This window comes from Lactuca sativa, chromosome 1 (assembly GCF_002870075.4).
Source record: "Lactuca sativa cultivar Salinas chromosome 1, Lsat_Salinas_v11, whole genome shotgun sequence".
In the NCBI taxonomy this organism is placed as follows: Eukaryota; Viridiplantae; Streptophyta; class Magnoliopsida; order Asterales; family Asteraceae; genus Lactuca; species Lactuca sativa.
The window spans coordinates 25,355,858-25,383,036 of record NC_056623.2 but is presented as its reverse complement, the minus strand read 5'-3'; the positions used below and the strand labels follow the sequence as shown (position 1 = coordinate 25,383,036).

At 40.5% G+C, this 27,179-nt stretch overlaps 1 protein-coding gene across 1 annotated transcript; it reads right to left on the bottom strand.

Annotated features, from left to right (window-relative positions):
* On the bottom strand, positions 1-26,956 carry LOC128127036 (uncharacterized). Its single transcript, XM_052765261.1, has 3 exons — positions 26,724-26,956; positions 26,435-26,565; positions 1-656 (listed from the first exon to the last, which is right to left on the bottom strand). The coding sequence occupies exons 1-3, from the start codon at positions 26,954-26,956 to the stop codon at positions 1-3; spliced, it is 1,020 nt and encodes a 339-aa protein (XP_052621221.1).
* Positions 26,957-27,179: the final 223 nt, after the last annotated feature.

The following is a 27,179-nucleotide window of genomic DNA, read 5'->3' as shown; positions in this document are numbered from 1 at the left end:
CTACAACTGCGCAGACAGGTCCTCCATCTCTTGTGGTGTTAGGTGATACGTCGCCTTGGCTACAGAAGCCACACCAAGCACCAAATCAATCTGAAACTCAACCTGCATCTTGGTAGGCACTCTAGGCAAATCCTTATAGAAAACATTTGGGAAATCCCGCATAATGGGCACCCTAGTCAACTTCATCATAGCCTCAACCCACATGTCAAAAACATAAGCTAAGAACCTAAAACAACCATGCTGCAGATATCTTCTGGCCCACATGGTTGAATAGAGAGCTGGCCCATGTGAAGCTCTCTCGCCAGTATTAACCAGTTCTCCCTCACTTGGGGTTTGAATTCTCACCAGCTGCTGCTCGCAATCAATCACATCCCCATTAGGGCCCAACCAATCCATCCCAATGATAACCTTTGATCCCCTCAACGGGATCGACACCAAATCAATAGAGAACCTCTCGCTAAACATGTTCAGGACACACCCATGGAAAACCCTCGAAGCACACACGGTACGGTCATCCACAATCTCTACCTCTAAAGGGGAATCCAAAGTCCCTGGAGTGTCTGGAAACTTCTTTCTAAGCACAAGAGACACGAAGGATGGGGTAGCCCCCAAATCAAACAGAACATGAGCAAACAAACCATTGACCAAAAAGGTCCCTATACAAGATCATAATAATCTTAAGCATAAACAAATGAAGCAATAAAAGATAGGGTTAGAACATAATAGTCACTACATCTGGCGCTTCACGGGGCTCATTGGTGGTCAACTAAAAAGCCCTGCTCTTCACCACAGGAGCCTCTGCCTTGCCCTGGCGGCCATCACTAATCCTTAAAGTGGCTAGCGCATGCGTCACCAGTGCTCTCCCAAACAATCTCATATAATCGACCTTTTTATGGCATGTTTGATTGCAATGAAAGCAAATGAGAGCCCTCTTCGGGAAATCCCAACTCACGTGGCCCAACTGGCCATAACTAAAACATCCTGAACCTGCTGATCGACAAGCTCCACCGTGCGGCTTGTCGGACCTGGCTTAATGGCCTTGAATCTGCTGGCCTCAGGTGTGGGTATCAGTGGTCTTGGGCCTCTTGGCCCGACCCACCGTTGTCTGAACCTGCTTCGGCTTCCGCTTCGTTTGGAGCTCCAACTCAATCTCCCTCTTGCAGTGTAACAACCCCAATTTAACGGCCAGAAAATAATGATTTTTTATGCTTTATTTGAAAATCAGAGTGTTGTTTTAAAGAAATATGTTGCGGAATTTGTTCCCAGAGAAAATGATAATTATATTATCAAGGCATTTCCGAAGAAAGGTATTTTGTTTATATTAAAACTTTGGGATGTCATCGTCAATACAGAAACATAAGCATAAACAGACCTTACATTCATTTACATAAGTGATTTACATCTCCTTTAATCTCTCAGTGTAATGTAGCTTCGTATCGACACATGTGATACAAATAAACTGAGTGGGTAAGGTTGGGAAACCCGGTGAGTACATAGGGATTTCAATACCACAATGTTAAATCATATATATATATATATATATATATATATATATATATATATATGTGTGTGTGTGTGTGTGTGTGTGTGTGTGTTTGTGTGTGTGTTTTAGAACTCACAATATATATAAATTAACCTCATATAAGCAATTTTACACTACCCCGTTGATACCCACAACGACACGATCTATACTCTCGGATCTAAAATTAACCACTTTACCCAATCCATACTTCGAGATCGGGTATGCTTAATCCATGCTCTCGGATCAATAACTATGATTATTCCATACTCATGGACTAGGGACAATTGACTATGTTTAATCCATGCTCTTAGATCAATAACTATGCGTATTCCATACTCTCAGACTAGGGACAACTAACTATGTCTAATCCATGCTCCTGGATTAATGACAAATAACTATGTCCTCTCCATACTCGCGGACTAAGGACAAATAACCATGTCTAATCCATGCACTCGGATCAATGAAAAAAATTTAAGTTCGACTCTCCATGTATATCTCACCCACACTCATGAGTAGATACTACCCGATATCCATCCCAATTAATTTAGGTTTGTTCTGTACCCTAAATCATCATATATTATCAAATATGCTCTTAACACGTATTTCAGGCAATAACAAACATTTCACACACACACACATATATATTTAATAATTTAATCAATACTTGTATTAAAATCATGTTCATGAAAGGGACTATGCACTCACTTGTTAAAGTGACGATTCCAAACTAGGGCAGCGCTTCGCTTCTAACGATTCTATTTTCCTTTGATGAAACCTAGTATCATTACCGCTAGATTTTAGTCTAATATTTATAGCGACTATTTAGGAGCGATATTGTTTTATAAGAGTTAAAAAAATACTTTTCAACAACTATGTATAAATGAGGGCCAGACATGAAACACCAGTTGGCAAGACCATTTTGGCATTTTAGCACTTCTGATGTAGCACTCGGTTCCTGGTACGTATTTTAAATATGATTTTTTGCATTTTTCTCTAGGACTTGGCGAGTTGGAGGTCCTAACTCGTCGATTCAAGGTCAAGCATAGACGCGGGTGGAATGACCTACTCTCTGAGTCGGATGCACCGACTCGACGAGTAGGCCTGTCTGGATGAAACCCTAAGGGTTTGCACCCTATTTAAACACCTTAACTGGCTTGCTTTGCAGCCTCCAAAACCCTCAGACCATCCTCACGAAACCCTAACCATTTTTTAGTGTTCTTAAGCTCTTTGTGCCATTTTGTGTGTGTTAGAAGCTTGGGAAGAAGGAGAAAACTTGGGAGATCAAGAGAAGGCAAGTAGATCCAGAAGTTTTGGCACATTTCCAGCTTGCTTAAGGTAAAAAGCTTCAACCTTGGCCATTTATCTCTAAGATCTCTAGTTAGGGCAAGTTTGTACCTTTTCTAAGCTTTAGTAGATCCCTTTTCGTGATTTTGTGGTTCTATGGTGGTATAACTCCAGATCTTGAACCATTGAGAGTTCCCATGGCATAAAGGTGCCAAATTTATGGCCATGGGAGTCTCATGCACCTTGTACACTTCATTTTGGGTCCTTATGAGCTATCTAACCCATGTGTGCACGTAAAGTTTGTAACTTTACGTGCTATATCAATCCTAGGAGGTCAGACCTATGTTTTGGAAACATTGAGCCCGACTAAAATCGACTTGGTAGACTTGGACTTTGGGGGACTCAGCGAGTCGGCCTATGGTTCCCCAACGTTTTTGGCTTCTGATCAAACTGGTTGATTCTAGAAGAGGACTCAACAAGATGGATATGGATGTGGACCTGAAGATCATGGAACTCAACGAGTTCAAGACTAAGTCCCAAGTGCATGAAGACTAACTCAACGAGTTCATAAGGAACTCGGTGAGTCTAGGACTAGATGTGCCTTCTTGTATGAAGAAGGACTCGATGAGTTCAAGCATGAAGTCGGCGAGTTAGTGGTAGAAATTCCCGACCTCCTATGAAGGAGAACTCAGCGAGTTCTTGAAAGACTCGGCGAGTAGGGTCAAAGCTTTTAGTGTTGTAAGGATTATGGAACTCGATGAGTTGTGGGGTCAACTCGGCGAGTTGAGTCAACCAGATGTTGACTTTGACCCAGAGTTGACTTTGGCCTAGGTGTTGACCTTGACTTTTACTTTGACCTGAGTTGACCATGAAATGGTAATTAAGGAGGATTGTTACGTGTAGGAATTGAGAGGAGTTGATCCCAGCAGCGAGGACAGTTCAGACACTTCACGACACTGATGTGAGTTACCTTCCAGTAGAAGTAGGTCTAAGGCCACAATGCCGGTTCACTAGCAGGAGTGATTATGGATGATTTTCTTCATGATAATTGTCTGGTTTGCCATTATCTGATATGTTTATGTGATGGTGTGATATGATGTAATGTGATAGTTGTAGTAGGGGGAATAGTCCCCATATTTGGTCGATTGGGCCAAGGGGTGGGACGGGCACCCAGGTATGCCTGACAGTATGATTATGTATGGTATGTGGTATGATGGGGGAACTCACTAAGCTTCATGTTTATAGTTTTCAGTTTTGTTTTCAGGTACCTCTTCATCGAAGGGGAAGGAGCCGGAACGGTAGCGGCGCAACACACACACACCGAATTTCCGCATTATGAGATTCTTGGGATTGTACTCTGACATTATTACTATTTTTATGATATGGTTTTGAGACATTTAATTGTGGTTTATGAATTGATATGACTTGACAAGGTTTTCTTATAAATGTTTTCTAAAACGTTAAATCAAAAAATGAAAATTTTGGTCTTGAAAATTAGGATGTTACAAGTTGGTATCAGAGCCTTGGTTTGAGGGATTCGGACACACCTTCGGGAGTGCCGAGAGTCAAATCGAGGGTTTGAACGATTTTCACAAGAAAATAGTTTTTCCAAAAGTTAATGTGAAAAGTTTTGAGAAAGAACAAAATGTGTGATGTGCGCGACCGACCGAGCTCAAGTAAGTTTTCCCCAAGATACCCATACATTTTATGTTATGATATGATATGATTAAGAAAAATGCATGCTAGATTAGGGATAAGGATCTAGAAAGGATGCCTTTTATGCCTATTATACGTGTATGAGAACTGCATGCTAGAATAGGGCTAAGGATCTAGGAAGATGCCTGATATGCTTGTTGTATGTGCTTATTAAGTTGCATGATAGTACTGAGTAGTCAGTGATATGATAGCCTAGATTTTGGTTTGGGTTACTCAATGCCCAAATGTTGCTTGCTTTGTGCTATTAGGAGTTTTAGGTATCTTTAATTAGCTATTAAACGAATACGCTAAGTTACATATTACGAGTACTAAATAATTTCAGAAGGTTAGGTTTAGCCCTATTTCACAGCGCTCGTTTGAGTCTAACCGTTGTAGGGAGAGACCTTTCATTCGAAGAATTATCTAGTCTTAGTGATATGTAATGGGATTCGCGAGCTAGTTAGGGAGAGATGAAAGGGACTTCTTATACAGTTGATGGCGGAGAGTAGGTTGGAGAGTTACCCTAGGGTAAGCCTAGGATGAGATTAGCATAGAGTACAACAGTAGTAGAAGGGACTTGGTAAAGTTGAGGCAATCCTTAAGGAAAGTACGAATAGACGTGGAAGGTAGTATGGGCCCATACTACTGAAAGTAGAGGATTCTTACTCGAATCAAGAAGGTTGAGATAGAACCAGGGAACTGTTGGATTAATGTCTAAGTCCATAACTATATTTGGTATGTACTTGACCCGACCCGGCATGGTCCATTTGGGTTGCACTTCACCGGCACAATTTATATGGATAATCTTTTGAGAATAGTATATTAATATATTATAAGTTCTAATATATTAATATGGAATCATATTATTTTAATTAGTATTGATCAAGAATTAATTTAGAATTAATTAAGTGATCAAAATGAACTAATTAAATTTGGACTCTTAGATATATGTGTGTGATGGGCCAAGTTCATTTAGGGTGGGCTAAGCTTTCATGGATAGTCCATGGAGTGTTTAACCCATGGATCATATGAAATGAAAGGTCATGGGTTTAACCCTAGTCTCCACACTATATAAAGATGTCCTTGGTTGGTGAAATTAGCACTAGTGTGGGTACACTAAGAGGGCTAGCTGATTCCACTTGAGGCTTCCAAACTATTGGGGCTAAGCTCTTAAAGCTTGAAGACATCAAGCTACACCAAAAGGTATGTTATCTAACTAGTCTTTGTAGTATAGTTGCCTCATATTATGCTAGTTAGGATTAAAACCTTGGAAAGTTCTTATTTGCATGTATAATAGAGAAAACATAGATCTAAGGTTTATAGGGTTGCATGTACACCGTAGGAGTGTTAGAATGCTCAAAACCCAACAGTGGTATAAGAGACTAGGCTTGTTTTCTTGTTACAATTTCAAAAACTACTTAAAAATTGAAGTTTTTTTGCTGTCTGGACAACGAACTCGGAGAGTCCATCAGGGGACTCGACGATTCCATGCCTTAAAATGTTCAAAACGATCCAACTCGCCGAGTTGGACCCCCAGACAACATATATTCGACTGTTTTGGCTAGAAATGGACTAGGAACATTACCCTAAGTTGTTTTTGAACTTATAAACCTATTTTTGATGTGGTAATGTTCATGCTAATCCAATTTCAAAGATAATTGTCAATAGATTCATGTTTTGTATTAGTTTAAGAGTATTGCTAATTACATGGAAAAGTTTGATGTGAATTATCTTTGTTCATATGAGCTGCTTAGATTAATAGAAAAGTTAATTGAATAGTTGTTTTCAATCCATTTTAATCTAAAAGTTGATTCTAAAATGTGTTTGTGTAACTTGTCCTCAAGTTACATGAAAAGTCACATTTAAGTTTCTTAAAACTCATAAAAATTGTCATAGGTTACAAAAGGAAGAGTCTTGTTCCCATTAAATGGTTTTATGACTCCATAACTTGTCCTCAAGTTGTGGAGGTTCAGGAGTCTCTTAATTAAATAAAATATGTGTAACCTTAATTAAACTCATAAAGTTTCCATAAGTTATGAATTATGAAAAGTCACTTTCTTAATTAGTTTAAAGTCTTCCATAACTTGTCCTCAAGTTATGGAACTTGAACAGTTTTTTTAATTAAAACTACTTTAAACACATAAGTTATGGAATTGAAAAGTTTTGAAAGTTACAAAACTTTCCCTCAAGTTTTGGATTTGAAAAGTTTTCTCTTATGAATACTTTAATTCCAAGTTTAGCCCTTAGAATTTTAAAAGTTAAAATTCAACCCTTATACCTTATAATATCATAGGTTAATAATATATATATATATATATATATATATATATATATATATATATATATATATATATATATATATATATATATATGTATAAGAGAAAGTCAGTCTTACCGTTAGTAGGCCTTATTCACGAAGCCGGTCTATAAGGGCGGTATAAGGTTACTGCCTATAAAATGGCACTTTAATGGGTGTCCACTCTCACCCACCACTTCCTTGACTGGTGGAGGGTCGTTAGCCGAACGGGTCAGAGAAAGACTATAAATTCTCCCTTCATTAAAAGTATTAATGATAAATACTAAGTAACTAAACCTTTTATAAATACCCAATCTTAGTTACTTAGGAAAATGTGAATAAGGTGCTAATCCATGAAATTACACTTTGCACTTTGTTTAAGTCGGTTAGTGGAGCGTGTGTGGTTAACCGGCACACTAACTCGTATTTAAGAAGGCAGGCAAAGGGTAACTTAATGTTTATCATAGTATCGATGGAGCGTGTGTGGTTAACCGGCACATCGATTGAGGGGTAAACACTTAAGGGTACCAAGTAATTTGCATGGTTACTTCACACCATGTTTTGTGATCCTCGGCATCCCAGTCATAAAACCTGAAGGGCACACTCAAGATTGAAACATGCCATTGAACAGTTCAATGAATCTCAAAAGATCTAGGAGTTTCAAATCCAATTAAAAACCTAATAATTGATTTCCTTTTTCATGGTGGAAATTGGTGAATCGTCATTCACCTATATTCAAATATTATATAGCTTGGATTACAACATCTCTCTTCCAAGTTATAAAATATTGTGTTGGGTCCTAGCCTTAATATTTCATATTAGGTGTTATATTAAGGACGTTAAATCAACTATCTTGAATATCTCCAAAAAAAAGATGTCTGGTTCAGATATCTATGATCTTCCCAAATCTCTAGGAACTTCACTTCCTCCACCTCCTCCAATTATTCTCCCTAACCCACAAGTTCAAGGTCACTGAAGCCCTATTGGCAAGCAAGGTCTATGTGAGATTACATCTTGGAGATGAAGTCACATATTGACAAGCCGGGAGAGTAGGGTGTCAAAGTCTTGAGAGAGTTAGTGTTTCAATCACTTTCTAAGTCACATAGTGAGTTCCTTTGGGACTCCTATGAAATAGACTATGACAAGACCCTTAATGATCTTATCTATTTTCTTGGTGCTGCTAAATCAGCAAGTATTTGGTAGGTCAGTAAAGCAATTTTTATTAGAAGTTCGACTTCCGAAAACTTTATGGACATTGACAATGAAGACACTGGAAATCCAGAAAAATCATTCTCTTCCCAATGGAAATGGATCGGCCATAGTCAACTCGGTTGACCAAATGGTAAAGAGAAAAAACTAAGTCTGTGATTGTCCCATGTAGCATTGACAAAGGGTCCATTTGTTAGAATTGCCAAAAGGAAGGGGCACTGTTTGCGAAGCTGCCAAAATTTACCTAAGGATGTTAAAGTCAATAAGTTTGACTCTACTTTAGGTAAAGTCCATTGTCTAACTCTGTTAAAGGAAGTATATGTTGCTTCTGATCGCGAAGATGGATTTCGATCGCATCAGAATTTTGAAGCAGTTACTTAGGAGTTATGACACATTGCTTAGGAATAGATAACAACAAGGTTTTCATATGGATTGTAAGGATAAGGTTTTCAACAAAAATTTTAAAATAAAAGGAAATTTTTGATTTTATTTATTTTAAGTATCCTTACAATAACATTTGTGAAAAAAAAATTGTTGTTTGTATGATTCCATTGCTAGTAATATAGGAAAATGGTTTCGATTCTTTCATTTATGGTAGTGTCTAAATTTACCAATTAAGGAAAGTTTCTCATCACCCAAGTTTCAATTGGACCGAAACTTGGAATCATGCAAGTTGTATAGTATGATGAATGAGAACTTTCAAGCATTGGAAAATTAAGATTAATTACTTGTTCGCATGGATGTGTGAGTCAAGTAGAAGACTAAGGGATCGAGTACACATTCTTGTGCACTGATTAAGTCCACCACAAAAGATCGATAAGACTATTCCTCATGATTTACTAAAGTTTAGTAAATATGGTTATACTTACAGGCTTAAGTATAATTCTGAATCATTGGAAAAGTTTCAATGTATGACAGCACAAATAAGAAGAATCAAATTAGGGAGAAGGATAAAAGTTTCTCAAATCTGAAAAGATGGGAGAGAACTTTAGTATCATGTTTTTAAATCATCCTAATGATTTTGAGACCTTATCACAATTCATCCTCTACGTGCATTCTGATAATTAAGAAGAGGAGTTATGAATTATTGAAGTGGTTAAATCAAGAAGATGATTCATACTTCATTCCAAAAATAATTCTTAAAGTTATACTCTAAGATTGTAACTTGAGTGACATGTCTTAAAGAAGGTTTAAACCACTTGTCAAATGTAAGAGTAAAAGTTTTCTACTCTTGTACATTTGAAATTGGTAAGTTGTGATGTTTTGGATAAAACAAAGACCAACTAAGGCCAGTTGTGTTAAGTGTCTGTCTTGATTAGAATCCACACTATCTCCTTAATATTTGGCAAGAAAGTCTTATAATTCAAGGAGACAGTGGGAGTCTAAAAGATCCTGAAAGGGTTTCAAGAAGTAATCAAGAATAAAAACCTGTATTTCATCACTAGCACACAACTAGAGGTTTATAACCTATCGTGTTGACATTTATGTGCCCATTCCAGTTAAGTTGGCTATACATTTGAGTTCTACATGTTCTCAATTGTTTGCATAGCTACTTGGAAGCAATGACAGGCCCTTGAGCTACCAGGTGGCAAGAAGTTAAGATTGCACAAGTTCAATCCATATGAGTCATGATTTGTCACTAACCTAGTCTTGTGATTATGGTTTTGAAAAATTCACGTGGATAAGAACACATACACCATAAAATCTAAGTGTCATAAGGTTTCTCTCTGATTCATGAAAATGATGGTGAGGAAATTCTTTCACTAAGTAGATTTTAAGTAGATAGCAATTGTGATATTTGCAGTTCTCAAAGTCGTTAGTGGAGCGTGCGTGGTTAACTGGCATACTAACATTGACTTATTAGAAATGGCAAAAGGTCTAAACAATTGAGACTATGATTACGGCATCCCTTTTCATAGTTCTGAAATTGTTTAGACACACTTGTGAGCTATCTAAGATAAGGTGCATAATTTTGATAAAGCCTTATCAAAGCAATCTAGTATCAGAAATCTGAACTTTGGTAAGAATGTCAATTAAGTATTGACTTCTGGAGGTCCAGCTGTTTTCTGGATACATGTCAAAGCTAGTGGGAGCATAAGTGTTATGCTAATAATCATCATGTTAGTGGGAGCATGATAATTATGATAAGAATTGCAAGTTAGCAATGTTAATTATAGAAAACAAAAGTTTCAATTCCTGAGGTTGTAGGGGTTGAAAATGTTGTTTTGCTATAATTAAGGGAGAGGAAATTATACTTCATTTCAATTCTAAAAAGCTTAGATTGAGTTTATAATCATTCTAAAGAGCTTATATTGAGGTTTTAATCACCTTTAGTCAAGAATATATATATATATATATATATATATATATATATATATATATATTAGGGGTGAGCAAAAACCGCACCGCAACTAAAATTAACTGCAAAAACCGCATAAACCGCAACCGAAAAACCGCAACCGCAATAAAAACCGATGGTGAGGTTTTATGTTTTTCAACAACCGCAAATTTGCGGTGCGGTGCGGTTATTAGTTTCCAAAAACCGCAAAAAAACCGCACCGCACCGCATATATTATATACAATTTTTTTTTATCAATTATTAGTTTATTAAATATTAAAAATAAGACAAGTTTCATGAATGAAAGACAAATAAAATACTAGAAAACAAAAGTGTTGGTTTTTTTTTATGTTTAACTTTGAAAAATGATGAAATTAAACAATTTTAAGATATTTATTGTTAATTACTAATGATTTGACGTTTTTAAGATATTAGTTGTTTGTGGTTTAAGTTAAATAGTTAATTGTCTTATACCTTATGTTTTTTTTATTTATTATTACAAGTAATATGTTTGAACTCTTAAAACTATTTGAGCTCTAAACTGTGGTTAAAAACCACACAAATTAATCGCACCAAATCCATGCGGTTAATAACCGCAACACTAAAAAAACAAAACCGCACCGCAAAAATAACCGCACCATGCGGTTTTGAAAATGGATTAACCGCATTTGCGGTTAGTGGTGAGGTTTTGGCTAATAACCGCACCGAACCGCACCGCGCTCAGCCCTAATATATATATATATATATATATATATATATATATATATATATATATATATATATATATATATATATATATATATGAGTTTCATGTTGGATTGGTTCAACTTGAGAAAATTCTATATATTGCGTTCTCAAAATTCGATTATGATTACGACACCCCTTTTCATAGTTTAATTTTGAGAACATGGCAAACAAAAAGTTATTATGGAAAAAGTCTGGTATAGAACCATGTCTTTATGTGAAACATCATGAATCATGTCCCATTTACTTTGGGTACAAGATCGATTACATGTGCTATAATATTTATCCTTTCTGAATTTTCTAAATGCCTGGGGGCATGACGGAGGAAAATGTCTAGAATTGGATATAACTAAAGTGATTAAGCAATTGTCGATGACAATCTAAGGTTTACCAAAGATTAGTTGTTCAAGGACAGTTGGAACTATATTGTTAATATTGGAAGGACCATATTGACATAGTCTGAAAAAAGAGGCAACTCTTGTTCAGAAGTGATAGTCAAAATGGGAATATAGAGTTGTCTCCATAGATGGAAGCAATCTGTGTAAGATTAGAAAAAACTTAGTGCAAGAAGCATGTTCAAAGCAACGCATACTTTGAACATAAGGCTTTGTGTACATGTAGTAGGTCATCATTGGAATACCATGTAATGGTTGTTGACATGTCTTTGTGACTTGGTACACATTCATTACAAGAGGGTAGTGCATTTAAGTTTAAAATCTAACAGATTTCGATTTGGGAGTGTGAAATTAGAATCATTGAAAGTTTGGTCATTTGGTTTATTTCACAAAAGTAAGGATCATAGACAAATATAGAGTGCATACTTGGTGTATGGCAAACATATTGTTTAGAAAACATAGTGTACATGCTTGGAGCATGGGACACCTAGTGTTTTAATTCAAGTATAAAGTTGATAAAACTGAAACAATTAATAGTGAGTAATCAGTATGGTGATAAATAGAAAGTGTTCTATTTATATTCATAGGGTTTGATACCATATTTGATTCATTTATTCTTGTGTTTCACTTTGCATGTTTTGACTTCCATAATAACTAGGTTATTCTTCCGGAATGACTAAGTTATTCAAACCATCCACAGTCGGTCATATTTTGGAAATAGATATGAATCAAGACTGTCATGGGTTGGCTTGTAGAGGTCCAAGTTGGTGGACAAAGTTGTGCTACAACACTCATGAGTGCTCATAAGTTCTGAGTACTGGATTCAACCCGCGCTCATTTGAATCACTTCATGGATTTTATCACAAGTGATCATGAGATGATAATATCTTATATTCTTCAAACCTAGAGATATGAGTTGTTCCTATGAGTTGGTTGTACATTGATTGCACGAAAACGCATTTGGTAACTCGATGTTATAAAACGTGCCTTTGTGTATGATTCAACAAGTAGTAGAACAAGCCATATGAGCCGAAGTTTATCCATTCCTTTTACCTTTAGGATAAAAGCGATATCTGTGGGCCCCTCGATGATTTAGTGATGACACATGTGAGTGCTTGGCCAAGCCAGGACTGATTTGATTTCTTCAATCAGTCAGTCGTCATGAATCGGATATCGGGAAACAACAAATGGATAGAGAGAATGATTATAATCCATGTCTCAGTCCATATGATATCTAGAATGGAGGAATATATGATCCCTTATCTAATGGACAAGTCATTGACAAAGGTCAGAGTTTGTTGACAAGATCAGAGTTCGACAGTAGCTTTAAGAGCTACGATTGCCAGTTGGTTTTTGAAGTCATACTCAATAATAGTTTTAGACTTATCCAAGTGGGAGACTGTTGGATTAATGTCTAAGTCCATAACTATATTTGGTATGTACTTGACCCGACCCGGCATGGTCTATTTGGGTTGCACTTCATCGGCACAATTTATATGGATAATCTTTTGAGAATAGTATATTAATATATTATAAGTTCTAATATATTAATATGGAATCATATTATTTTAATTAGTATTGATCAAGAATTAATATAGAATAAATTAAGTGATCAAAATGAACTAATTAAATTTGGACTTTTAGATATATGTGTGTGATGGGCCAAGTTCATTTAGGGTGGGCTAAGCTTTCATGGATAGTCCATGGAGTGTTTAACCCATGGATCATATGAAATGAAAGGTCATGGGTTTAACCCTAGTCTCCACACTATATACAGATGTCCTTGGTTGGTGAAATTAGCACTAGTGTGGGTACACTAAGAGGGATAGCTGATTCCACTTGAGGCTTCCACACTATTGGGGTTAAGCTCAAGACATCAAGCTACACCAAAAGGTATGTCATCTAACTAGTCTTTGTAGTATAGTTGCCTCATATTATGCTAGTTAGGATTAAAGCCTTGGAAAGTTCTTATTTGCATGTATAATAGAGAAAACATAGATCCAAGGTTTATAGGGTTGCATGCACACCGTAGGAGTGTTAGAATGCTCAAAACCCAACAGGAACTTGTAGAGTGTGTGAGACCTCTCGAGATTTGTATGACCCTGATAATTGTATGTTTTGTTTTAGAATGGTGATGATTACGCGTCACATAGCTGGAGGATCAGGATCAGGATCAGGTTCAGGATCCGGTTCAGGTTCGGGATCCAAACCAGTTGATGAGAGATTGCGCGATTTCATCGTGTCAGAGATCATGAGAGGCATCCTTGAGGCAACCTTGGTGATTTTTGGGTAGATCAAGGAGGGAATTGTCGAGTTGATGGAGGATCGCCTTAGGGCGTTTAGGAGCGATATGGCATCTGGCCAGACGGGGACACACACACTCTCCTTCAAGGACTTCAGGGGATGTGGTGTGCCAGACTTCCATGGAGCGAAGGACCCCGTTGTTGCCAGGAGATGGATTGCAGACATGGAGTATGCCCAGTTAAAGAGCTTCTGCCCTGAGGTGTCAAAGGTCCGGTATGTTGCAGTGTGTTTGAGAGACTGAGCTAGTGATTGGTGGGAGTCAGTTGGTGACTCTCTGGGAGCCTCAGCCATTGAGGCTATGACTTGGTCAGAATTTGTGGCCCGGTTTAGGGAAAAGTTCGCACTGACTGTGGAGCTCTAGCAGCTGGCCTGGGAGCTCCTCGACATGAGGCAGACATCAGAGACAGTGGTGGAGATTACCGCCAAGTTCCGGGAGAGGGCCTTGTTAGTGACTCAGTATGCAGGAGATCAGAAGATGCGGAAGACCCGCTATCATGACATGCTGAGAGATTATATTCAGGAGCATGTCAGCTACTCGGCATGCCTAACCCTGGATTCTATTATTTTCAGGGTGAGGGAGAGGGAGATTGACTTGGAGCACATCAGGAAGAGAAAGGCGGAAGAGGGGCAGGTGACAGGGGTTTTGGGGAAGAAACCCAAGGGATCCGACTCTAGGTCGAAGGGACATCAGGGCCAGAGCCGCTGCAGGAAATGCGGCAAACCACATGAGGGGGTGTGTAGACTAGGTCATCGGGCTGCTATAAGTGCGACAAGATTGGGCACTTCGGCAATGATTATACGGCCATTACCCCCAACTTCCAGAAATAAGATCTGATTTGCTTCCATTGCAATCAGAAGGGCCACAAAAAGGTTGACTGCCCGAGATTGACAGCAGCAACAACGCCGGTGGCGGTGCCTGCTCTAGCGACCCTGCGGCTTACGGATGGCCGACAATGCAAGAAAGAGGCTTCAGTGGTGATGAGTTGATCCTTCTAGCTGACTACCGAGGAGGCACGCACCACACCCGATGTGGTGATAGGTATGATTTCTTCTCCCTAGCTCTTATTTTATGTAGCTTATGATATTTATGTATATGTTTTATGTGTTGTTAGGATCGTTCCACGTGAATGGTATTCCGGTCTAGGTATTATTTGATTCGGGGGCTACCCGATCATTTGTCTCTCTTGCCCTTAGCACGAGGTTCCCTGAGTCTTCGGCCATGTTGGATTGCCCTCAAGAGGTCGAGATTGCCGACGACATATTAGTTCGAGCATCATAGGTTTTTAGAGATTGTGTTCTGAGACTGTATGAGGAGCACTACTTGGTAGACTTGGTTTCCATTCCGTTGCGTGGGAAAAAGGTTATTATAGGCATGGATTGGTTGAGCCCCAATGGGGGAGTGATTGACTGCGCGCAGCAGTTGGTATGGGTCAGGACCCCAAGTGGGGGAGAGCTGGTGATTCAGGGTGAGAGCCTACATCATGGACCAGCTTTATGCTCAGCAGCGAGGGCTAGGCGCTACCTTCAACAGGGTTGGGCAGGGTATGCCGCCTATATTATGGATACCCGGGAGGTGGGTAGGGCGACGATGAGTGATGTACCAGTGGTGCGAGAGTACGCGGATATATTCCCAGAGGAGTTTCGTGGGATACCTCCGGAGAGACAGGTAGAGTTCTAGATTGACCTGGTCCCTGGTGTGGCTCCGATAGCCAAGGCACCATATCGGTTGGCTCCTCCCGAGATGTAGGAGTTGTCTACATAGCTGCAGGAGCTGTTAGACAAGGGATTAATTAGACCAAGAAGTTCACCCTGGGGAGCCCCAATCCTACTTGTGAAGAGGAATGATGGGTCGCATCGGATGTGTATAGACTACCGGGAGCTGAAGAAGGTAACAATGAAGAACCGTTACCCAATGCCGAGGATTGATGATCTCTTCGACTAGCTTCAGGGGGCATCTTGGTTTTCCAAGATAGATTTGCAGTCAGGATACCATCAGATGAGGGCTAAAGACGAGGATATGCAGAAGACTGCTTTCCGGACTCACTATGGCCACTACAAGTCTGTGGTGATGCCCTTTGGGCTCACCAATGCTCATGTCGCATTCATGGACCTTATGAACCGCGTATGCAGACCGATGTTGGATCGGTGTGTGATAGTTTTTATTAATGATATCTTGGTTTACTCCAAGATGCAGAAGCAGCATGAGGAGCACTTGCGAGAGGTTGTGTATACCCTGAGGAAGGAGAGCTTGTACACCAAGTTCTCTAAGTGTGAGTTCTGGATGCGCGAGGTGCAGTTTCTTGGGCACCTTGTCAACCAGAATGGTATTTTGGTCGACCCGGCCAAAGTGGACGCCGTGATGAGATGGGAGGTTCCAAAGTCTCCATCTGAGATTCAGAGTTTCTTGGGATTGGCAAGCTATTACCGGAGATTCAATCAGGAATCCTCCAAGATAGTCATACCCTTGACCCGGTTGACAAAGAAAGTTGTGGTCTTTTGTTGGGGGCCTGAACAGCAAGCAGTGTTCGAGACATTGAGACAGAGATTATGTGAGGAACCGATTCTAGCCCTGCCAGAGGGCATAGAGGATTTTGTGGTATATTGCGACACATTCATTTCAGGGTTGGGTGCGGTATTGATGCAAAGAGGGCATGTTATCGCCTACGCTTCGAGGCAGCTGAAGCATCACGAGACAAACTACCTGACGCACGATTTAGAGTTGGGGGCATTTGTCTTCGCCCTCAAGATTTGGCGAAACTACCTCTATGGGGTCTGATGTACCATTTACACGAACCACAAGAGTTTGAGGTACCTCATGGATCAGCTGAATCTGAACATGAGGCAACTTTGGTGGATGGATGTGGTGAAGGATTACAATTATGAGATCCTCTACCACCCGGGGAAGGCCAATGTGGTGGCCGATGCTCTTAGCCGCAAGACTGCCCTGATAAGAGACATTTGCTTGTGGATGACGGTAGTGACTCCACTGTTGGAGCAAATCCGAGAGGCCCTGCAGGAGGCTATGGAGGAGGAACATCGGAAGAGCGAGCGTATTGTGGGGCATGTTTCCTCCTTAGACTATGATAGCCGTGGGTTGTTGACACTACACCGTAGGGTGTGGGTTCCGTATCATGAAGGTGTGCGCCAGTGTTGATGGAGGAGGCGCATAACTCCAGGTTTTCTATTCATCCCGGGGCGACGAAGATGTACAGAGATCTTCGTCCTGACTACTGGTGGCCCTGCATGAAGCGAGATGTAGCCTGGTACGTCGAGAGGTGCCTGACCTACATGAAGGTCAAGGCGGAGCACCAGTGGCCTCACGGCAAGACACAACCGTTGGACATCCCCATGTGGATATGGGAAGATATCACCATGGATTTCATCACCAAGCTTCCCAGGACCGTACGGGGAGTGGATTCCATATGGGTCATCGTGGATCGGTTGACCAAGAGTGCTCATTTCATACCGATCCAAGAGAGCATTTCGGCCAAGAAGCTGGCTGACATCTATATCCGAGAGGTGGTAGCCCGACATGGAGTGCCAGTCTATGGGATTTCAGACAGAGACGTGTTGTTTACTTCCAAATTCTGGAAGAAATTTCACGACGAGTTGGGTACTCGTCTACACTTTAGCACTGCTTTTCACCCACAGACGGATGGTCAGAGCGAGCGGACTATCCAGAACTTGGAGGATATGCTACGGGCATGTGTCTTAGACTTCGATGATAGCTGGGATACCTATCTTCCATTGGCTGAGTTCTCCTACAACAATAGCTACCATGCAAGTATTGACCGTCCTCCCTTCGAGATGTTATACGGGAGGAAGTGCAGGACCCCAATATGCTGGCGAGAGATTGGACAGAGGGTCATGGGGAGTACTGAGGTGGTACTCAAGACAAGAAAGAGGATCCAAAAGGTTCGGAACAGGCTTCAAACTGCTCAGAGTCGGCAGAAAAGTCATGCCGACAAGCGTCGTTCGTACTTGGAGTTCCAGATCAGGAATATGGTCCTCCTGAAGGTGTCACCTTGGAAAGGTGTCATCCAATTCAGGAAGCAGGGCAAGTTAGGCCCCAGGTACATTGGACCTTTCATGGTTGCAGCTCGGGTGGAAAGGGTGGCGTATAGGCTGGATATGCTAGCCGATCTTAGCCAGATTCACAGTACCTTTCATGTCTCCCAGCTGCAGAAGTGCTTGGTAGACGAATCTGCAGTGGTGACTCTTGAGGATATTCAAGTTGATGACAGCCTGAACTACATCAAGCGACCAATAGCTATCCTCGACAGGAAGTCGAAGGATATGAGGAACAAGAGGGTCGACTTGGTGAAGGTGCAATGACAGCACCACAAGGGCTCAGAATGGACCTGGGAACTAGAGGAAGAGATGAGGGAGCACTACCCCGAGCTTTTTCCAACCGTAGTAGCAGACTTCGAGGATGAAGTATAAGATAAATGGGGGAGATTTGTAGCGCCTGGTTCCTCGTATGTATTTAAATATGAATTTTTTCATTTTTCTATGGGCCTCAGCGAGTTAGAGGTCCCAACTCATCGAGTCAGGGTGAAGCTTGGATGCGGGTGGAATGACCTACTCGCCGAGTCGGATGCCCCGACTCGACGAGTAGGCCTGTCTGGATGAAACCCTAATTTTAAGGGTTTGAACCCTATTTAAATACCTTAACCGGCTTGCTTTGCAGCCTCCAACACCCTCAGACCATCCTCACAAAACCCTAACCGTTTTTCAGTGTTCTTAAGCTCTTTGTGCCATTTTGTGTGTGTTAGAAGCTTGGGAAGAAGGAGAAAGCTTGGGAGATCAAGAGAAGGAAAGTAGATCTAGAAGTTTTGGCACATTTCTAGCTTGCTTAAGGTAAAAAGCTTCAACCTTGGCCATTTATCTCTAAGATATATAGTTAAGGCAAGTTTGTACCTTTTCTAAGCTTTAGTAGAGCCATTTTCGGGATTTTGTGGTTCTATGGTGGTATAACTTCAAATCTTGAACCATTGAGGGTTCCCATGGCATAAAGGTGCCAACTTTATGGCCATGGGAGTCCCATGCACCTTGTACACTTCATTTTGGGTCCTTATGAGCTAGCTAGCCCATGCATGAACGTAAAGTTTGTAACTTTACGTGTTATATCGATCCTAGGAGGTTAGATCTATGTTCTGGATGCATTGATCCTGACTATAATCGACTTGGTAGACTTGGACTTTGGGGGACTCGGTGAGTCGCTCATAGGACTCGGCGAGTCTGTCTATGGTTCCCCAACCTTTTTGGCTTCTGATTGAACTGGTTGATTCTAGAAGAGGACTCAACAAGATGGATGTGGATATGGACTTGAAGATCATGGAACTCGGCGAGTTCAAGACTAAGTCCCAAGTGCATGAAGACGAACTCGACGATTTCATAAGGAACTCAGTGACTCCAGGACTAGATGTGCCTTCTTGCATGAAGAAGGACTCGACGAGTTCAAGGATGAAGTCGGCGAGTCAGTGGTAGAAATTTCCGACCTCGTATGAAGGAGAACTTAGCGAGTTCTTGAAAGACTCGGCGAGTAGGGTCGAACCTTTTAGTGTTTTAAGGTGTAACAGCCCGGATTCCCAGGTATTATTTATTCTTATAATTTTTGGTGATTTGTGAGGAGACTCGGCGAGTCCAAAAGGTGGACTCGGCGAGTCCACGCTGTTTAATGAAACCCTAATTTCCAGGGTATGAGACCTATTTAAAGGGGCTTATGGCCGTCATTGGCGGCCACCAACCCCAGAGAGAACCCTAAAGAGTCCTTGAGCGTTTTGTGAGAGAGAAGAGGAAGATCCTTGACTATTTGTGGGTGTTTTGCATATAGAAGAGGATCAAGGCAAGAGGAGACCAAAGAAGGTGCTAATCCAGTGATTCTTGAGCTCAGAGACTTCATTTGAGGTAGCCATTCGTTCCTTTCTCAGTCCTTGGTGTAAATCTTAGAGTTAGGGTTTCCTTGTGGAATGATCCATGGAGTAATTGGCCTCTTTTTTTGTGTTGGTGCTTTAGATCTGGACCCAAAGAGGTCCAGAGACTCTCTTCCCTAAAGCTTTATGAGTGTTAATGGAGGCCATGAGCTTAGAATAGCATTCTAGAGACCATATCATCAAATAAGGCCTTTGGACCTTTGCATGAGCACCAAGATTGTAACTTTACGTGATGTATGTGCTTGGAAGGACTGGATCTATGAGTAATTGGAACGGATCTGACCTCAGGAGTGAGTTTGAGTTTATGCATGGCATAGACTCGCCGAGTCCGAAGAACAGACTCGGCGAGTAGCATGAAGATTGTCCATAACCACTCAGCGAGTGGTCTTGCCGAGTTAAGGGGTTGACTCAGTGAGTCAGGGAGAGTCCGAGAGGGTTGGCGGGTGGACTGAGTCAAGCTGGAACTCGCCGAGTTGTTCTTGAGACTCGGCGAGTTGAGTCGTGGTGGCCCCGCGATTCATGCCAGGTGGAACTCGTCGAGTCAGGGAAGTACTCGACGTGTCAAGAGAGGATCCTAGGGAGTCAGTGAACACGTATAGACTCGCCGAGTCGCTCTAGTGCACTCGCCGAGTCCGGTCAAAGTTGACCGTTGACCGTTGACCAGAGTTGACCAGTGTTGACTTGATAGGGGTAGTCAACCTTAGTTGTGAAAGTGTTAATTAGAGATATATTGTGTTATAGGAGGATTATAGCTTGGGGGATCGAGCGTGAGTGAATTCCGGGATTTGCGAGTTATCGAGATACGCGAGGTGAGTCTTCTCACTACACTTTACCTTGAGTAGGTAATCAGAGTTATGTGACAGAGTATTTGTATGTTATATGTATGTTATATGTTGTACTGCATTATTTCTATGTGATTTATGTTGTGCATGTTTATAGAGTTGGAACCGGAAGGTTCACAGAGTTAGAACCAGAGGGTTCACAGAGTAGGGTCCACGGACCCACAGAGTTATAGCCTCGAGTGGCTAATATGTGTTATGTGTGGTATTTTGGGGAACTCACTAAGCTTGGTGCTTACAGTGTTGGTGTTATTTGTTTCAGGTACTAGTGATGACCGTGGGAAGGCGCCGACTTGATCAGTACACACACACACGGGATTTTATGTTATCAGATCTTGGGAATTTTATATAGCATGGATTGAGTTTCAAACATTAATGTTTTTATGAATGTTAAATGATTTGTGTTTTTATAAAATGTGAAAAATTGTTTTGAAATTTATGGTGTTACATAAGGATTATGGAACTCGACAAGTTGTGGGGTCAACTCGGCGAGTTGAGTCAACCAAATGTTGACTTTGACCCAGAGTTGACTTTGACCAAGGTGTTGACCTTGACTTTTACTTTGACTTGAGTTGACCATGAAATGGTAATTAAGGAGGATTGTTATGTGTAGCAATTGAGAGGAGTTGATCCCGGCAGCGAGGACAGTTCAAACACTTCACGACACTGATGTGAGTTACCTTCCAGTAGAAGTAGGTCTAAGGCCACAATGTCGGCCCACTAGCAGGAGTGATTATGGATGATTGTCTTCATGATAATTGTCTGGTTTGCCACTATCTGATATGTTTATGTGCTAGTATGATATGATGTTATGTGATAGTGGTGGTAGGGGGAATAGTCCCCATATCTAGTCGATTGGGCCAAGATGTAGGACGGGCACCCCGGTATGCCTGACATTATGATTATGTTATGTTTTATGTGGTAGTAGTAGGGGTGAAATAGTCCCCATAACCGGTTGAGATAAACCAGAGGGGTAGGTCGGACACCTTGGTATGTCTGACAGGGGTAGGTTAGGCACCCCGGTATGCCTAGCAGGGGTAGGTTGAGCACCCCGGTATGCTCAGCAGGGTAGTTCGGGAACCTAGATATGTCCGACAATATGTATTATGTATGGTATGTGGTATTATAGGGGAACTCACTAAGCTTTGTGCTTACAGTTTTCAGTTTTGTTTTTAGGTACCTCTTTATCGAAGGGGAAGGAGCCAACACGGTAGCGGCGCATCACATACACCGGATTTCCGCATTATGAGATTCTTGGGATTGTACTATGACATTATTACTATTTTTATGATATGGTTTTGAGACATGTGATTGTGGTTTATGCAATGATATTACTTGACAAGGTTTTGTTGTAAATGTTTTCTAAAACGTTAAATCAAAAAATGAAATTTTTTGTCTTGAAAATTGGGATGTTACATCTGAAATCCAACAACCCTATGCGACCTTTCAAACCAGATTCCCCATACATCGAGTAGTTAAAAGATATTACAATAACACTTTGTATATTATATTTTATAATATATTTATTATCTATAAGTTCGTAATAATGATATTGAACTTAAACGTTAACTATATTTAAAGTAGAGTAAGCATAACTCACTTACCGGGAGGTTTGGCTAGGAACCAAGCTCTGCGGCGGCAGAACTTCCAATCTGAAAACTCTTCTTCTCGGATCCTTCTGGCGCTCCGGGACTTGCCTCTTAGCACTTGGGAAGTATTAAGGCTTGGGAGGGGTTTAGAGAGAAGTTAGAGAGAGAAAGAAGGGTTAAGGTGTGAGGAAAATGAGTGAGTTTCGCATGGTATTTTTAGGCTGAAAATGGCTCAAGTTGGTGAGTTCTGAGCCTCCAACTCATCAAGTTGGGTGTTGGGTCTCACCATCTGTTGGCAAGGCGTGGGGAGGAAACAATGACTCAGATCGTGCCGCGTACGCACTTCGCATCAGCCCATCCCGACTTCTAAATTCCGTAACTTTGACATAAGAGCTCTGTTTTCAACGTTCTTTATATCCAATCATAGGTATTGAAAAGATCTACAATTCTCATTTTGACTCCATCGGCTAATTCTCGACCGATTCTAAATGTAACAGTATGAGAAGATTACACTGTTTAACGACCGTGTAAAATTCATAACTTCTACATACGGACTCCATTATCGACTATCTTATTATTTTTGAGCTCCTATTAATGAGATTTTCAATTCTTATTTAGGTTGTGTAGGCTAAAAATGATCGATCTAAAATTCGAATTTCGGGTTGTGCACTGTGTGACATCCCCAATTTCACGGCCAGAAAAGACCGATTTGTTTATGCTTTGTTTTCAAAATCAGAGTGATCTTTTAAAGGAAACGGTTGCGGAATTTGTTCCCAAAATAAAATATGATAACCATTTTATCAAAACATTTCTCGAAAAGAATGTATTTTTATTAAATAATAAAACCTCGGGATGTCATGTTCGTTACAGACCAAAAGCATAAACAACATAAAATAGACCTTACAATAGTTATTCAACTACTGATCTATAATCCAAAATCTCTCGTCAAGTCCGCCGACTTATACTCTTGTGTCATTACCTGTAATGAAAAGAAAACTGAGTGGGTCAGGCTTGGGAGCCTGGTGAGCATATAGGGTTTTCAACCCACAATCATACATTTATTATATTCAATTATCAAACAATCAACTCAAATACCCATCCCCATCATCTTCTTAAGGTTTCCCCCTAAGAACCAACTATCCTTCATTCACTTATTCCTAAGGAATCGGCACGAAATCCATTGCTGCCAAAGTTTATCTATCGAGTACTAAATCCATAGTTATCAGACGCTAACTCCATAGTCGTCGGGGTTTACTCAAGCGGCGCTAACTCCATAGTCACCAAGGTACACTTAACAAGCGCTAACTCCATAGTCGCCAAGGTTTACTTAACAAGCGCTAACTCCATAGTCGCCAAGGTTCATCAAATAGGCACGAAGTCACATCGTCGCCAAGGTTTATGCAATAGGCGCTAACTCCATAGTCACCAAGGTTTATACAAAAGGCGCTAACTCCATAGTCACCAAGGTTTATCTAACAGCAGGCGCTAACTCCATAGTCACCAAGGTTTATCTAACAGCAGGCGCTAACTCCATAGTCACCAAGGTTTATCTAACCCATCTACCCATGTTCTACCCAACAATATTAGTAGATAAAAATATACATTTGTATACATAGTTTAAAGAAAACTTGTATAGCATGCTTTAATCAACACATATATCACATAACAGATGAGGCACACACACGTAACACATATCTCATAAAGAAATAAGCAGATCTGTAAGATAGAAGAGAGTGAATACTCATTCACACATAACACAACCAAATATATACACATAGCACGTATTTTTATATAAAATACTTCGTATTATTGTATTAGAAGAAATAACTACACACTCACTTGATCAGAAGACGATCCGACAGCACTACGGCTTATAGAAGTAGTATTCCTCAGCAGATCTGGAAGATCTCCTCGAAAATCAAACTTCTCGCGGGCAGAGCTTCGACTCGGGAACCGCACTTTTCGGGATCTTCGGGATCTCGGGACTTGCCTCGGGGCTAGGGTATAATACCGGGGCTTCGGGGTACTTCTGGCACGCAAAACGATGCAAAAAGGGAGAGAGAAGAGAAGAAATTGGCAATTGGGTCGGCTGCCCTCGCATCCTATTTATAGGAGGCTGGAGCCTCGGAGTACGCGGGGCGTACGCCAGTACGCGGGGCGTACTGGTCCGAAAAACGTCACTGCGTGCGTCATCCGAAGCCACTTGCTACGAATGTCGACACTTCGGAGTACGCGGGGCGTACTCGAGTACGCAGCGCGTACCTCGGATCAGACCGGAGACTCCTTCGGATAATGCTTCCGAATTTCCTTTTAAATTTAAATACAAATTGATTAATAAACTTCGGAAATTCATATCTTCTTCATACGAACTCCGTTTTTGACGTTCTTTATATCCACACGAAGGTGAGACTACGCTCTACAACTTTCGTTTAGACTCCGTCGGCTAATTTTGACTTTTATTTTTATTATTTATTTTAATAGGCCGCGACAGAAAACTTCGTTATAAATTCATAACTTCTTCGTTTGACGTCCGTTCTCGCCTAACTTTTTATCGCTTCGATACCAACAACGAGATCTTCGATTCTCGTTTAGATTGCTAAGGCTAAATACCGCTCTAACGTAAATTCACTTTTTACGTCGCGCTGTGTCGTGCCGGTTCTGTCGCGAAACTTTGACAGGTCATAACTTCTTCGTTATAACTCGGATTTTGGCGTTCTTTATATGTACGGAAACCTTGTAACATATACTACAACTTAGTTAGGATTATTCATCCTAAATAATCTTCTATCAAAAAGTCATTTTTGACTCTTATTGTCTCTAAATTGACTAGCCCTGATCTACGGGCGTTACACACTGTTATGCTAAATCTTAGAAAAAATCATAACTTCCTCATAGGAAGTCAGATTTGGACGTTCTGATTATGCACGTTCTCGGCTTAGCGTATACTAAGACTTTTATTTAGATCACTAAGGCTAAAAAGTAATTTGTCAAAAATTCACTTTTTATGTTACGCGGTGCCGTGCCAGTCTAGCCATAAAACTTCGACAGGTCACAACTTCTTCGTTATAACTCGGATTTCAACGTTCTTTATATGTACGTAATCCTTGTGAAATATACCAAAATTTGGTTAAGATTATTTATTCTAGATAATCATCTATCTAAAAGTCATTTTTGATGCTTATTGTCTCCAAATTGACTAGCCCGAATCTGCGGACGTTACAATTACCCCCCTTTAGGATGATTACGTCCCGGAATCATCAACGAAATAGGGCTTGTATAATGACTCCATATGTTATCTCTTCATCCTAGGTAATAACCATAACTTCTATGTTCCTTCAAATGAGTATCTAACTCTTCGACTTGTTGACTGTAGGCGGTGCTCAATCTTCCACCCTGTTTTTATCCTATATTGGACTTTCAATCGTAACCTTCAAGTTACAAAATCGATCCTCATTGGAGACTCTTACTTCTTCTTAAACAAAATTAACTTAAGAGAAGTTCATTCCTTCGATTATCATGACAGACCAATAGGTCATGTTCTAATGACCTCATGTCGTATGATGCAAAGCTTAGACTTAGGTCTTTTAGAGTCAAATTCTGTAATGTAATATACATTCCTTCATGTTCTAATGTGATATAATCCCATTCTAGCATGTAGCAATTCTAGATACAAGCTTCTTTACTTTAACGGTGATCACGATACTTCTATTGATCGCTTCGATTATCTTTCACTTCAATCTTTTGGCTTAAGTCAGATGCTACATCGATCTTGGTTCTTTAAACCAAGTAACATACTCGTCTTAGTCGGACTCGATTTGATATGACCACTAGGGTCAGAATAACAATCATCTTCTTAGTCATTACTGAAATGATGGTAACGACATACTTAAACAAAACAGAATCAATTACTAGCTTCTTGGTAACCTTGTGACTTTCCCTGATCCAAGTGCGAGTCCTGTGCTTCTGGTAGTATAGGCCTCTACTACATTTCACACCTACTCATACTCGTCCCAAGTATTGTCTCGCAGTTTTCCAAGTCACCATACAAGAATTTCACATAGCAAATTAACACACCAGATAACAAAACCAAGGTTTATATTATTTCTTGAAACGATTACATAGATGTTCAAGTTTACCTTACACTATAACTCTTATTCTTATATTAGGCTACACCACAAGATACTATCTATATGGCTACTTCATACCCCAATCTTCAGATATATAGATCCTCACTCCTGATAGTTGTCACATGCCTTATTAAGGATCATCTAGAATGCTCTTGCCTTTTGGTGGTACGTTTGGCTTTGTAGCCCCTTCCCTTTTTAGGAAGTCTTGCTTGAAGTGTCCTTCTTCACCATACTTAAAGCAATCTTCTATCTTGGTCGTGCATTCATTGGCATAGTGACCAGTTTTCCTGCATTTAAAGCAGGTCACCTCTTTAGAGCATCTCCCAGTGTGTTTCCTTCTACTCTTGTCTCACCACTTTTCTTCATTGTTATCCCATACCTCTTGTTGTTGGGGTCAGACTTCAGGAACTTATTTTTATTTTTGAATCTTGAAGACCCCTCAAACTTCCTCTTCCCGCCAACTTCAAACTTGTTGGCGGCTCTACTCTTGATCGTCTCTTCCATAGACTTAGCATCCCAAATGGCCGCCTTAAAAGTAGGTGCCTGGCGTATTGGGACAACATACGCCCATGGTAGTCCCTTTGTATACTTATCGATTTTTGTTAGCTCATCAGGGACAATGCGTAAAGGAAACTCCATTTTGTCTGTGAATGCACTGGTATACTCGTCAATGGACATGTTACCCTTCTTCAGTGTTAGAAACTGATTCTTTAGCTCCAACGTGTTTTGGGCTGAGCAAAACTTGCATTTAAAGTGGACCAAGAACTTTTCCCATGTCAGTTGTAGTGGCTTATTGGGGCTTATGGTCTTCCCTAAGGTGTTCCACCAGCGAACATCACCACCTCTAAATTGACGCGTTGCATAAGTGGTTTGTAGCTAGCCCTTGCAACCACACGTTATG

What these genes read in the sequence shown, in the direction of transcription:
- LOC128127036 (XM_052765261.1), bottom strand. Translation starts at nt 26,956, where the DNA reads ATGTCCATTGACGAGTATACCAGTGCATTCACAGACAAAATGGAGTTT. An exon ending in GAAGTTGGCGGGAAGAGGAA is followed by an intron (nt 26,566 to 26,723) that starts GTTTGAGGGGTC and finishes CTTTAAATGCAG; the next exon opens with GAAAACTGGTCACTATGCCA. An exon ending in GCCAAACGTACCACCAAAAG is followed by an intron (nt 657 to 26,434) that starts GCAAGAGCATTC and finishes GATCTTGTATAG; the next exon opens with GGACCTTTTTGGTCAATGGT.